The 13,511-nt window shown below is 32.2% G+C and overlaps 1 protein-coding gene across 4 annotated transcripts in view; it reads left to right on the top strand.

Moving 5' to 3' along the window:
- Positions 1–13,244, top strand: part of IPMK (inositol polyphosphate multikinase) — a 37,755-nt gene extending 24,511 nt beyond the window's left edge. For 2 of the 4 annotated variants that reach the window (XM_019731842.3, XM_074339440.2), the window contains exons 4-6: positions 1,722–1,840; positions 6,393–6,474; positions 7,971–13,244. In XM_019731842.3, the coding sequence (XP_019587401.3) occupies positions 1,722–1,840; positions 6,393–6,474; positions 7,971–8,593 (824 nt within the window). In that variant the 3' untranslated portion in view covers positions 8,594–13,244. Of the gene's footprint in view, positions 1–1,721; positions 1,895–6,392; positions 6,475–7,970 lie in introns of all 4 variants that reach the window. The other 2 variants (XM_019731840.3, XM_019731841.3) reach the window with 1 other exon arrangement.
- Positions 13,245–13,511: the final 267 nt, after the last annotated feature.

Below are 13,511 nucleotides of genomic sequence, written 5' to 3'. Positions count from 1 at the left end.
ATAGTCAGCTAGGTTCACTCACTGTCTTTATACTCCCACGCACAGCCTCACCTCGGTAATACTTTTAGGGTCTCTTGATTTATGGAAATTAATGATGATAAATTTGTGAATGCCAGTGATGTAGTGTATTAGGATGTAATTAGTCTTTCCTGATATTTGAAATGAAGGCTGTGTTACTGAAATTTTTACACAGCTATAGAGAAAGGATGAATGGTTTTCCTTCCCTTTTGCTCAAGTTAGTTGGAGATGGGAGGAGAGAGTCTGAAGGGAAATGTCCTGTGCTGCAGTTTTTCCCATCTTCTCATCCCATCTGTGATTATCTTTTCAAGTGCAGAAGCTGGATGGGGGTGGGAGGGGCTCCATTTTCTTGATCAGGATATTTCCATTTGTCCCATTACCTTTCACTGTTAGCGGTTTCATGTCTGTATCCAGACTTTTTGTTTTCTCTTATCCTGTTCAAGATGTCTGAGATCCTTTTTAAAAAAATGTGAAGGGGTCCTTCTTGTATGCCAGTGTTGTTCTCTTAGGCTGCAGTTCTTTTTTGTCATACTTGGGCTTGACTTCCCCAAGTTCTGTACAGTTATAACCCTCTCCCCACCATATTCCTTTGACTATAGAATACAATCTATCTCTTTATTTCGTATCCTTAAATCTATTTCTTAAATCTAAGGGGCTTAAAGCTTTCTCAAGCCTTACCAGGGTTGTTCTCACTTTTGGTTTGGCATTGACTTCTTTCTTGCAATTTAATAACTGTACTAGTCTTGGTGGGACAAGGAAAAAGAAAAGACATTAAAGGATCAGTCTTTTTTCCCCTGGTAGTTTTTTATTTAATTCATAGAAAACATACACCTTCTCTAACTTTATTACTTTGATATAAGCAGACATAATCTTAACTGTGTTTGAGGAAAAACGCTTCTTAGTATATTCATAACTTAAAATTATAGTACAGTCTAGCACTCTGGGAAAATTCTTTCACGAGGAAAGGGGGGAAGAATTTCTTGCCTTACTTCCTTCCCTCAGTTCAGTTGGACCCTTACTTTCAAGCTAAAACTGTAAATAGTTCAGCTAGTGTGATAACTGGGGCTTTTATAAGTTTTTACTTGAATCTCCATTTATAATAGTTTTCTTTAGGAGATGTATGCAGGTTGCCAGAGTGATTTATAAATGAACTTAAGAGGAATGCTTGTGTTCTAAAAGGCAAGGTGTTTGTTTTTCCTTTGAGACTAGTAAGACTAGAATGTATATTTGGCAGTGACCATCATTTGAATTGATTTGCCTTTCTTAACCTTTACTTCTGTTATGTACTCTGGGAAGGATTTATTTATTACTAATTTTAAATGAAGAATAAGTTTTTTAAAAATTAAAATACTAAGAGATCTGCTGAGGCATAGATGACATAAACTGTATGAAAAGGGGAATGCATTCTGGAACAGTTTCTGAAGTAATCTCATTGCCTTTTTAATGTATGTCCTTGAAAACCTTTATCTACTTCATACCTTCTGCTTATGGTTGAATATTATTTAATCCACCTCCTGCAAGAGATTCTTTGTGATATGTATATTTGTTATAATTCTTTTTCAGGTAGATTTATTATAATTGTTGATTCTGGATTTATTTTAACTTTTTTGTCAGTTTTAAGTTTTCCTCATTTTGTTTCCCCTGGAAGTTACTTGAGAGGTTATGTTTACCAATTACTAATTAGAGTATTTCTTTAATAACAGATTTGTACCTGAAACTGGAAGATGTGACCCATAAATTTAATAAGCCCTGTATAATGGATGTAAAGATAGGGCGAAAAAGCTATGATCCTTTTGCTTCAGCTGAGAAGATTCAGCAACAGGTCAGCAAGTACCCATTAATGGAAGAGATTGGGTTCTTGGTGCTTGGCATGAGGGTAAGAGTGATTATTAATTAGTATAATATGCACATTTCTCATTAGATGTTCTTCCCTTGAAAATTATAGATGTCATTATAATACTAATATATTAGAAAGTAATATTTTTTGGAATTAGGTTGTCTATAACTCCCCAACGTGGGCAGAGATTTTTATCTCTTTTGTTCACTGATATTTGGTCAGTGTCAAATGATTCTGACACATAGTATGTGATTAATAAATGAATGAATGGCTGAACCTCAAGACTCTGACTATGGTAATTTTGTTTTAAAGAAGCTTTAAGTGTAGGTGTAAAATAAATGTGATAAGTAAATATTTTATTATTTATGATTTTTCCATGAGTAAAGTGCTACGTTTATATATTCAGTAATTTTTTCTATATTTTTAAAATAGAGAAGCTAAAATTAGGCCAATGTTGCAGACTGTAATTTAAAACAGTTTTTTCATTTCCTTATGGTTCTGTGGGTTGGCAATTTGAGCTGGGCTTAGGTAGATAATACTGCGGATCTCTCCTAGGGTCCCTTATGTGGCTGCACTCATCTGATGGCTCAACTGGGGCTAGATGGTCTAAAATTACCTCATTGTTATGTCTGGGAGTTTGTACTAACTTTTGGATGGGCCTTTTTCCATGTGGTCTTTCATCCTCCAGGAGGCTAGCTAGAGCTTCATCATGTACCACATTCCAAGAAGGCAAGAATGGGAGCCACAAGGGCTCTTGAAATCTAGGTTAGGAAGTGTTGTTACTTCTCTAGAATTCTATAGGTCAGAGTATACACACAGGGTCAGCCCATATTATGGATAGGGAGGAGAAATAGATTCCACTTCTCATGGTGGAAATTGGGAAATCACAATACAAAGGGCAGTGTGTTCATGGATGAGAAGGATCGTTGAGGCCATCTTTGTAAACAATGGGTCACAGTCAAGTAATATGGAGTAAAATTCTCTAAACAAATGGTATGTCTTCTAGACGTGAAGGTAAAATTTATAGATGTGATAAATGATTGTGTACCTATATAAGCATAATGGATAGTTTTAAAATTCATCATGTAAGATATATGGATCTTCCTTTTGAGTTTTAAACAAGGGAATTAATAGTAAGTATTATAGTTGAATTGTTAATGTGATGGTTATAACAGCACAGTTGAATTTGATACTCTGATTTTAATAAGACCAAAGAAATTGTTGATGCAATTATTTCATTTAGAAAACTATAATTAAATGTGAGTATACAGTAAAACGAAAAAGGGTAATGGAATAATGTTAAAACAAATAAGAAATAAACATCCCACAGGAATCTAACTGAGCAACTGTTTAAACCTTCACTGTTTTCAAATTTCACCCTCCCCCTTTCCTTCTCACTTATAGCAGGGACATTGCCTTCTTTCAGAAAAAATGAAGCCATCAGACGGGTTTTCTTTTAATTTCCTGCTAATGGATGTACACACCTAACCTGCAGGTGTTTTCATTCCTTCTTTATTCCTTCCTGTGACATTGAAGAATTTTCCATCCTCTGTGTAAGGAAATGCCCTTTGGATCTCATTCCTTCCCACCTCTTCAGGAACCTAATACTATTGATGCTCTCTTGTCTTATATCTTCAACTTCTCTCTCTTCTCTTTACTGACTCTTTCCCTTTTGTTTTATATATGTTCAAATCACTCTCAATTTTTAAAAAAACCAAAACATCAAAACCCACCTTTACCTTGCTCTGCTCTCCAGCGGTGGGTTTAACTTGCCTCCCCTTAGCAACCACACTAGTTATTCCCATTGTCGTCCTTCCCACTCAGTAGTTTTCAACCTTCAGTCTGGCTTTTGCTCCATCATGCTACAAATTGGCTCCTCACCAAAGTCCCAAACGACATCTCCATGTCACTAAATCCAGATGGCATTTTTCATTACTCACCTCACTTCACTTTAAAAAGCAGCCTTCAAGGCTGACTGGGTCTTCTTTGAAACATTCCTCTTTGTGTCCATGACACTACACCCTCTTCTGTTTTTTCCCAAAGTCCACTTTGGAGTTTTCTTTGCCGGCTCTTTTCTTTTTTCTGTTTATTCTTTAAATGTTGAGACATTCTGTTCTGTTCCATGTTACTGCCTCCCTCTCTTTTCTGTTTTTGTTTTTTTTCTATGCAATGTCCTTTTTTGTTATTGGTTCATTTTCACTCACACTGATAACTCCCAAATGCATATCTTCAGCCTCTTCTTTTTCTTTGATCTCTTAATCTGTGAAGCCAACAGCCTACTAGACATTTTACTTGGATAACTTAAAAACATCTAGAACTAATACATAAAAAAGTGATATACTCATCTCTCTTGCAGACAAACAACCACAACCATAGCAATAAATCTTTGTTATTTCTTATCTTAATAAATGGCACCACCATGCATTCAGTTTTACAAACTAGAAACCGTGTAGTCACCATTACCTCTCAGAGTTATGCATCAATCCTGTTGATCTCAATAACTAAACATCTCTTGAGTCCTATTATCACCATTATCCTACTCCAGTCTGTTCTTTTAACTGATCTCTCAAGTTCAGTTTTGCTCTCTTCCAGTCTATTCTCCAAACATTGCAGAATGTATGTATTTAATCATAATATTCCCTTAAAACTCTTCAGTGGCTTTCCATTGCTTTAGGGTGCATTCACAGGATAAGTAAATAAGGCATTGCAATTAGCTCTCCTGGGATGTGTCATATCCCCAGATAGATAGAGGTTCCTCTGTTTGATGTATTTTTAAAATAACTTTATTGAAATATAATTTACATACCTTTCAATTTACTCGTTTAAAGTGTACAGTTTGTTGGTTTTAGTGTATTCATAGAGTTGAGCAACAATTAGTACATTCAACTTTAGAACATTTTTATACCTCCCCAAAGACATGCCATACCTAGTAGGAGTTTTGAAACCCTGCCATTTGAGACAACACGGACAGACCTTTAGGGCATTATGCTAAGTGTAATAAACCAAAGAAAGAAAGACAAATACTGTATGGTATCACTTATATGTGGAATTAAAAAAAAAGCTGATTTCATTGAAAGAAAATAGAATGGTGGTTTACAGGGGTTTGGGGAAGGAAAAACAGGGAGATGTAGGTCAGAGTACAAACTTTCAGTTATAAGATGAATAAGTTCTGAGGATCTAATGTACAACAGCATAGTGACTATAGTTAATAATATGGCATTGCATACTTGAAAATGGCTGAGAGTAGATCTTAAGCTTTCTCACCACACACACACAAAACTAGTCAACTGTGTGAGGTGATGGATGTGTTAATTATCTTGATCTTGGTAAGCTTTCCACAGTGTATATGTATACCAAATAATCACATTGTACACTTTAAATACCAGGGGTGCCAAAAAAATCTGTACACATGACTTGTATTCATGTTTTGTTATCGGTATATATTGAGTATTACAATTTTAATAGTTTCTTTTTTTCTTAAAATGTGTATGCAGTTTTTTTTTGCACCCTCTCTATGTACAATTATATTTGTCATTTATTCCTCAGTTAATTTTGAAAAAATATAAATATGTTTCAGTATCTGGTAGGACGGCAAGGTTAGTAGACTCTCCTGAATTTAGTAGTTAGTAGTTAGTAGTCTCTCCTTCGATTTTCCTAGCTATTTTTGCTTTTCTATATGAACTTTAGAATTCGCATATAAGGTTACAACAATTGTTGATGTTTTATTATAATCTCATTTTAGTTGTGGTCAACTTAAATAGAGTTGGTATCTTTTATGTTGAATTTTCCTCTCTGAGAACATGAATATGTGTGTGTATGTCTTAGGAATGTGTTAAAGATGTCTTTATATAGATCTTAACCTTTATTTAGTTTATTTTGGTGTTTTATTTCCTTTTTGTTGCATTTGTAAATGGGGTCTTCCATTACTGGTTTCTAACCAGTTATTTGTATATATCAAAGCTTATTTTCTGTTTACTAATTTGTATTCAGTCACCATTTCAAGTTTTTGTTTGTATTAGGTTTTCAGTTGATTTTCCAGTCTACAAAGAGTAATTATCTGCAAAGAGTAATTATCTACAAAGAGTATTATTTTTATCTCCTTCTTTCCAAATTATTATACCTCCGATTTTTTTTCCTTTTGTACATTTGCATTTGCTAGAAACTACAAAATATTAGATAGCGATGATAAAGGACATTGTGGTAGAATACTTTTTGTGGAAGCTTCTTGTATTTTATGACAGATGCTTTCTTATTTCTACTTTAAACTTGAGGCTACCTTTTAGTAGCTTTACATCAATTTTTCGTATTGGAAATACTCATCTATCCTTTTAAAGAGCTTTCGTCAATGGTAGATATAATTTTATTAAATGCCTTTTAACATCCATTGATAAGACAGTATGATTTTTTTCTTCTTAAATCCATTAGAATGAATCATATGAATAGACTTTCCCAACTTTAACCATCTTTTCATTGCTTGGATAAATCCTTACATGGTCAAGGAGTATTCATTTTTAACATTTAGTGCTTTTCCTGACAGGTTTATCATGTTCATTCTGATAGCTATGAGACACAAAATCAGCACTATGGAAGAAGCTTAACAAAAGAAACTCTAAAGGATGGTAAGGATAATAAAACCTTTTATTACTGCACAGTTATCAAAGTAATTCTAAAGTGATTTCAATTTTAATTCACTTTTGGTATAATTCAATTCACAATAATAAACTGAAAAAAACAAACAAACCTTAGAGTCACAGAATTGGATTACTCATAATCCCCGGTTCATGATATACCAAAACCATGGGTCCATGAACAGTCTTATATTTTTACTCATTTATTATTTATTAATATACTTTTAAAAAATGAACTTCTGAACCAACCATCTAGTCCAAGTACTGGAACTACAGATTATCTTTAAGATCATAGTATATTAAAACTGCTTGTAAAAGTAAAAGACTTTTACTTTAAGTAAAAGACTTTAAAATGTGTCTTGTACCATGTAATTTATTTTTATTGAAATTGTCCATGTATAGGTGAGCTGTATATTGTAAGTTTCTAGAATTATATTATGAATGAACAAATGGCATTAAAAATAGTTTAAATAAAATATGTTAACATACATGCTTCTAAAATATTTATGGACAAGATAAGTGCAAAAGCAATGATATCCTAGATTTCTGGAAATAATATTCTATTGGAAGCTTAGTCTTAGCTTTACCAAAGATGGGGAACAGCTTATGTGTAGTATAAAGAGTTTGAAGAAAAAATTTTATGTGTAGAAAACAAGTATCCACAGTGTGGTCTTAACAAATAATATTTGCCTTGGCCAACAGCAAGGTAATAGGCAGATTGGCTCTTTATTGAAATATTTCTCAGCCTAAGCTGAATATATTTAGCAGTTTCTGTCCCAAAGTAGGGTAACAAACTGCTTAAAAGCAGAAATCAAATGGAATATGCCCATAAATTTCCAAATATGATAAAATAGGCATAATTTTAAAGGTGTGTAATCTGATAGGTTACAACATTTAAAAGTCTCAATTTTGGATAACATACTCAAACTGGACTAGTGCTAATCCCCAAGGTGAGCTTAACTTTTGTGAAAAGACTGATTTAATCAGTATTATTGAGAACAAAAAATTTAGTACAGTTATGATTTGATATTTTGGTGATGGGCTATTCATACCATTAAAAATGGTTATGATTTGACTCAAGGTTTTTTATTAATTCTTGAATGTGATTCTGACAAGTAATCTTACTATAAAAGCTCACAATAATGAATGAAGCAAATCTTGGAATCACATTCATTAAGAGAATATATACAGAGAGAACTAAATTACCAGTCTCTCTGTAATAAATAGTTTTGTCTAAATAGGATATTTCATTTTACATAAGTGCCATTTAAATATTTTCTAGTAAGAGCATCTTCACCAGAAATCAGCTTGAGGTCCAAGTTTCTGTGTTTGACTACAATTCTTACCTGTTCAGTTAATTGCAAGGGATGACGGGAAAAAATTGGAGAATTGTATCTAAGATGAGTTTACTTCCCAAGTAATAGCTGTTTCATAATTTTAGTATAATCATAATAATATGTTACAATACTATATTTTCCTTTTTATAGGGATTTCCAGGTTTTTTCATAATGGGTTCTGCTTAAGAAAAGATGCTGTTGCTGCCAGTATTCATAAGATTGAGAATATTCTGCAGTGGTTTGAAACCCAGAAGCAGCTTAACTTTTATGCAAGTTCATTACTGTTTGTTTATGAAGGTTCATCTCAGCCAACTACTACAAAATCAAATGACAGAACTTTGGCAGAAAAATTTTTGTTCAAAGGACAACTCTCAGACACAGATGTATTGGAGTACAATAATAACTTTCGAGTGTTAAGTTCCACAGCGAATGGAAAAATAGAGGCTTCAGTAGGCAAAAGCTTGTCCAAGATGTATGCTCGTCACAGAAAAATGTATTCAAAAAAGCATCACAGTCAGACTTCATTGAAAGTTGAAAATATAGAGCAAGACAATGGGTGGAAAAGCTTGTCACAGGAACATTTAAACGGAAATGTACTTTCCCAACTGGAAAAAGTTTTCTACCATTTTCCCACTGATTGCCAAGAGATTGCAGAAGTAGAAGTGCGAATGATAGATTTTGCTCATGTTTTCCCTAGCAACACAATAGATGAGGGATATGTTTATGGGCTGAAGCATTTAATTACTGTACTGCAGAGTATTTTAGACAATTGAAACCTTTGCTGCAGCCTTTTTAAGGGATGGGGCAATCATAGTGAAGAGCAGCAATCAATATCTCTGTACTTGTAAGGCTATGTAAAAAATTTGTATTGTGAGTCTACATTTTATTTGTCTTTATACTTTTGGTAGAAGGGTTAACTTTTTTATAATCTTACTCAGGAAAACTAATTATTTGTTCATTTGAAAACTATGAAGAATAAAGAAACTTCGGAATGTTAAGCAGGGAATGTGGTGGTACCTGGTTTAAACATTTATTTGGCTCAAGCAACACGCAAACATTCAGTCATTAAGTGTTTAGTTTTTTGTAGCCAGTTTATCATGAAATCTCTGTCCACCCATAACCTTGACAATGAGCCATATCTTAACTCATTACATTATGAGAACACTCACAAATCTAGAAAGCACAGGTTAATGTCCTTAGTAGTGCTATATGAAGTTATTAAAACTGGAGAAAATTCTACTTCAGAAATAAGTACTGTTTAGGTTTTATATTAAAAGTTCAGACCAGCATATCAAAAGGTGCTTCTTAGTGAAATTATTTCAAATTATTGCATTCCAAAAGCAGATTTTCCCTTTAATTTTAATTTATATTCATATTTCAAAATACTGTGTACTTCATGAAAAAGATTATTGAAATGGACAACAACAACAACAAAAATCTTGAAATTAAGGGCATTAATAATTATTCTTGCCAGGACAAGAAGAGAGAAGTTACTTGGAAGGAACGAAAAAAATTTTTTTTTAAAATCTTATTTATGGGCAAATTGGAATATATATTTACTACATCATGAAAAGTGTTATAAATCATATAATACCTTCTCCTACAACTGCAGCTTCAAAAAGGTGGATGTTTGAAGCTTTTTCTTTTTTAAATAACTTGAGATTTTTTTTTTTTAAATCTTTGTATGTCTCCGTTCAGTTAAGCAGTAGTATAAATATGTTGCTAAAAATAGTGTTTCTCAGAATTCTAATAAGCAGTGAAGGACAACATCCAACATTGTGTTATCAAAAGTACTATGTAAATTAGTAAATCATAGAGAGTTTCGTGCATATCTAAATCCATGCTTCTATTTTACTCTTACTCAGAATAGTTTTATAATATATTCAAGAGAGAAATTATACTTTAATTTCATGGAGGGGGGCAATGCTATTTTTCCTGGATAAATTAGCTTCTGTATTATGTGTATTTCACATCTACCACCTTTTTAAAAACAACCAGTTGTTATTGAAAATGTTTAAAACTTTGAAATTAAATTTGCAAATATGGTAGATGTTTATGCTCTCATTACTTGCATTTTGATTCACTAATAACCCATCTAAGTAGTTAGCGGTTTTGCCATATTCCTGGAAAATGTTTTAGAGTTGTGCATTGCTAGATTCTCTCCCCCATGCATACACCTTTTCCCCCCTCTAGAATTACAAACTAAACTTAAATCCAACCACCTTTTTTGGGTGTAGAGGAATGTACCACAATTTTACATAAATCTCACCTTTCCAACCCTCTCTGAGGACACTTTGCAAATATATCAGCACAAACAGAAGTACCAAATTCTCTATGAATTCTGTGCTTAGTATATCTATTAAATATGAGTAACTTTAAACTTCATATGCGTTTTGTTATAGCAAAATTTGATTGTTTTTAATTTTTTATTTAGAGTCATTGTAAGTATTTTCCATAGGGACTTCATATTTTTCTCTACTGCCTAAATGGGTATTGACTTTTGCTTTTTTTGTGGGGATGAATTTCAGGTCATAATTAATAGTCAGAAATTTTTTAGTTTTATTTCTCCTACAATATAGACTTCTGTTGTTGTTGTTGTTATTTGGATATGGTTCAATAAATCTTAAGTTCAGATAATTAGACACTATTTTGAATCAACAAAATAAGGCTTCTTTTGTATGGGAAGGTATCAGCCTATATACAATGAATTTAATACATTTAAGTATTATCAGGTTTTTTGCACATTTTAACTCAATTAAGTGAATGAACTGTTCCAGATTTTCTTTATTCATATTTGGAAATACAGTTTTGTAAAATCAGTGTCTTAACCTTTTTGATAATAGATCATGTTTTGTTTCATTTTAATAAAACAATCTCTTTTGTTTTTCAGGGAAGGGATTAACATTTAATTCTGTTTGTTTACATTTTTTATCACTGTTATCCAATGCTCATTTTATGTTACTTTATAAGTAAGCTTACATATAACAGAATAAGTGTCTGTTTATGTAATCTACCTGTGACTATTTTACTATCTAGTCCAGTCATTTAGCATTATGCTGATATTTACCACTGTGGGAATGAATGATCACTATTCACCAAGCATATTTAAACATGTAAATGTTTAAGAAGTAAACATGATAAAGATATAGTTTGGGTTAGCAAGATTATAAAAAAAAATTTTTCCACTAGGGAACACAAATAATGACTTTAGTGTATTTCTTAAGGAATGCACTCAAAAAGAACTTTAAGAAATTATGGAGAGTGAATAATACATTTCTCTAATAAAAATTTAAATTGTATAATAGTTTTATAATAAAGTATTTACATCAATTGATATTTTAATATGGATTGAAGTTGCATAGATGCAAATATTAATAAAAATTGATAAATGATAAATATTTTATCTAAATAGTTTTTCAAGAAACAGTTGTGAAAATGTATATTAAATGGCTCTAACATGGAGCTTGGTATTTTCAACTCAGTATTCATTATTCTAACATGGAGCGTGGTATTTTCAACTCAGTATTCATTCTTTATTTTATGTGTCTGGAAAGATGTGCTTACTATGCCTCTTACACTACAATTTGCTGTTGTGGGGCTTTAGATTGTGTTCAACTGAATAAGAACTTGTTTTCTGATTTTGATTGAGTATAATTTACTATGTTCTGATTTTCAAGATGTTCTTCATATCATCTATCAAATTTTTAACATAAGAGAAAGAAATTTTTGGAGATATTTTAGTTGCAATTTTCTTGTTCCATGCAACTGAAAATATTTGTTTCTAGGATTTGGAATATTGTAGAAGACAAAAGATGAAAGAAAATCATAAAACAAAGAATTTTATTTGTGAAATTACAGAAATTTTGTCCACTATTTTAAAGCATTGTCATCATTTTAGTACTGTTTTCTCATAGAAGTTCGGCATTTGATACTTTAAAACTTGATTTGCTTTAAAAAATTGTTTACAATGCTTTGTAATAATCTTTCTTATCCAGTGCCTTTAACCTTGATTTGATGTATGTGTAGCCTCAGTTATCCTTCCGTTGCATCCTATAATGTTATTATAGTGTAGACATCAATTTCTTTTTAAAAATTATTGTCAATTTGATTGTGTAAAGAGATAAATTGTCTTTTAATGCTTTGGGAAAACAAGTGGAGTTGCCTATGGAGACCAGGATTCTTAGTTCATTTAAAAATATTTACTGGATATCTACCATGTGCCAAGTATTGATAACCCCTAAATAATAGTTGTGAACTAAATACACAGTTGTGAACCAATCAGACAAAGCCCTAACTATTTCCAGTGTTCTGTCCAGATGGGGTGGGGTTGGAGGCTGAATTAAAATAGAGATATCGAGAAATATTCATTTAAAGATAATAAAGTTAACTAGCATTTGAATTTGTGTAAAAATAAGGTAATTATTGAGTTGAGATGAAGCGACTAATAATGTTAGAGAGAGAGGTTAAAAATAATACTTTGCAGCATTGCACCCTCTATTTGACTTTGTGTTCAGGTAGTAATTATAGATAGCATAAAAAGACCTTAATTTTTCATTTTTCTTGCTAGTAAAGGTACGTTTACTTAGACTGTCCATTTAGATTAGTGTTTTAACATAATATTACTGTGAAAAGCATTCCATTCTATATTCACAAGCGAATTACTGCACATTTTTTACATTGTATTTTACAATTTAGCACAAATGTTTTAGGCCTCAATCTTACCTGCAAATCACTGATATTTTAAATTTGGCAATGAATATGAAATTAATTTTTGACCCACAGAGTGATTTTATTGTTACTTAAAATGCTTGTTAATATTTAGGGAGGTTCGAGTTTCCATTTTGGGGGAGTTAGTGTTCAAATTCTTATTATTTTGATAGCATCTAGTAAGAGGAAACAGTATTCATGCAACTAAACAAATTAGAATATACTTCCAAGAATTTTCTTTAATTGTTGAACTTTGTCATCATTGGGGTTAAATTTTGGCCTGGTAGTCACTTACAAGATAAACAAGTTGAATAATGAAGTGAAATAGTCTTAAGTATGATGTATGCTGCCCCTGCATCTACGTGATAACGGTGTGCACAGAGACACTTTACTGTGGGAGCTGTACTGGAAGATTTATGGAAGCATGTGAACTTGCACCTAAACTGTTATTAGTGACTATGCTAAATTTATTGTACTTGATGAATGAATGTATTTAGTCAGTTACTTTGGTTTAAATGTCTAAACCATGTCTCTTTTTTTAATGTGTTTGTAATTTGTATTATTGATGGGGGGTATTCTTGGACTGCAGGGGTTATTGTCAATGTGTGATTTTATTTTATAGAATCATCTAATGTGATATACCGATTTTTATAAGTGATATTTAGATAATTCTAATAACTGTATATTTGACAACCTATTAAAATGTTTTGCATTGGAGCTTTTTTTTCCCATTAATTGTAATATGCCAGCAAACCCATGGTAGGTTTAATACTAACTTATTCATTCAACAAATATTTGAGTGCAGATTATGTACTGGAAACTATAAGAATCATTAAGACCGGGATGTTAATAGAAGCCTGTGCATTAGAAATGAAAAAGTATGGGTGGCCGATTAGCCAGTTGGTTGGTGCGTGGTGCTGATAACACCAAGGTTGCCTGTTCGATGCCCTCATGAGCCACTGTGAGCTGTGCCCTCCATAAAAA

The sequence above is a fragment of the Rhinolophus sinicus genome, chromosome 15, assembly GCF_057876585.1.
Source record: "Rhinolophus sinicus isolate RSI-liver-muscle chromosome 15, RSI-T2T, whole genome shotgun sequence".
NCBI classification, from domain to species: domain Eukaryota; kingdom Metazoa; phylum Chordata; class Mammalia; order Chiroptera; family Rhinolophidae; genus Rhinolophus; species Rhinolophus sinicus.
Note: the sequence above shows the minus strand (reverse complement) of the source record. Positions and strands in the feature narration are given on the sequence as shown.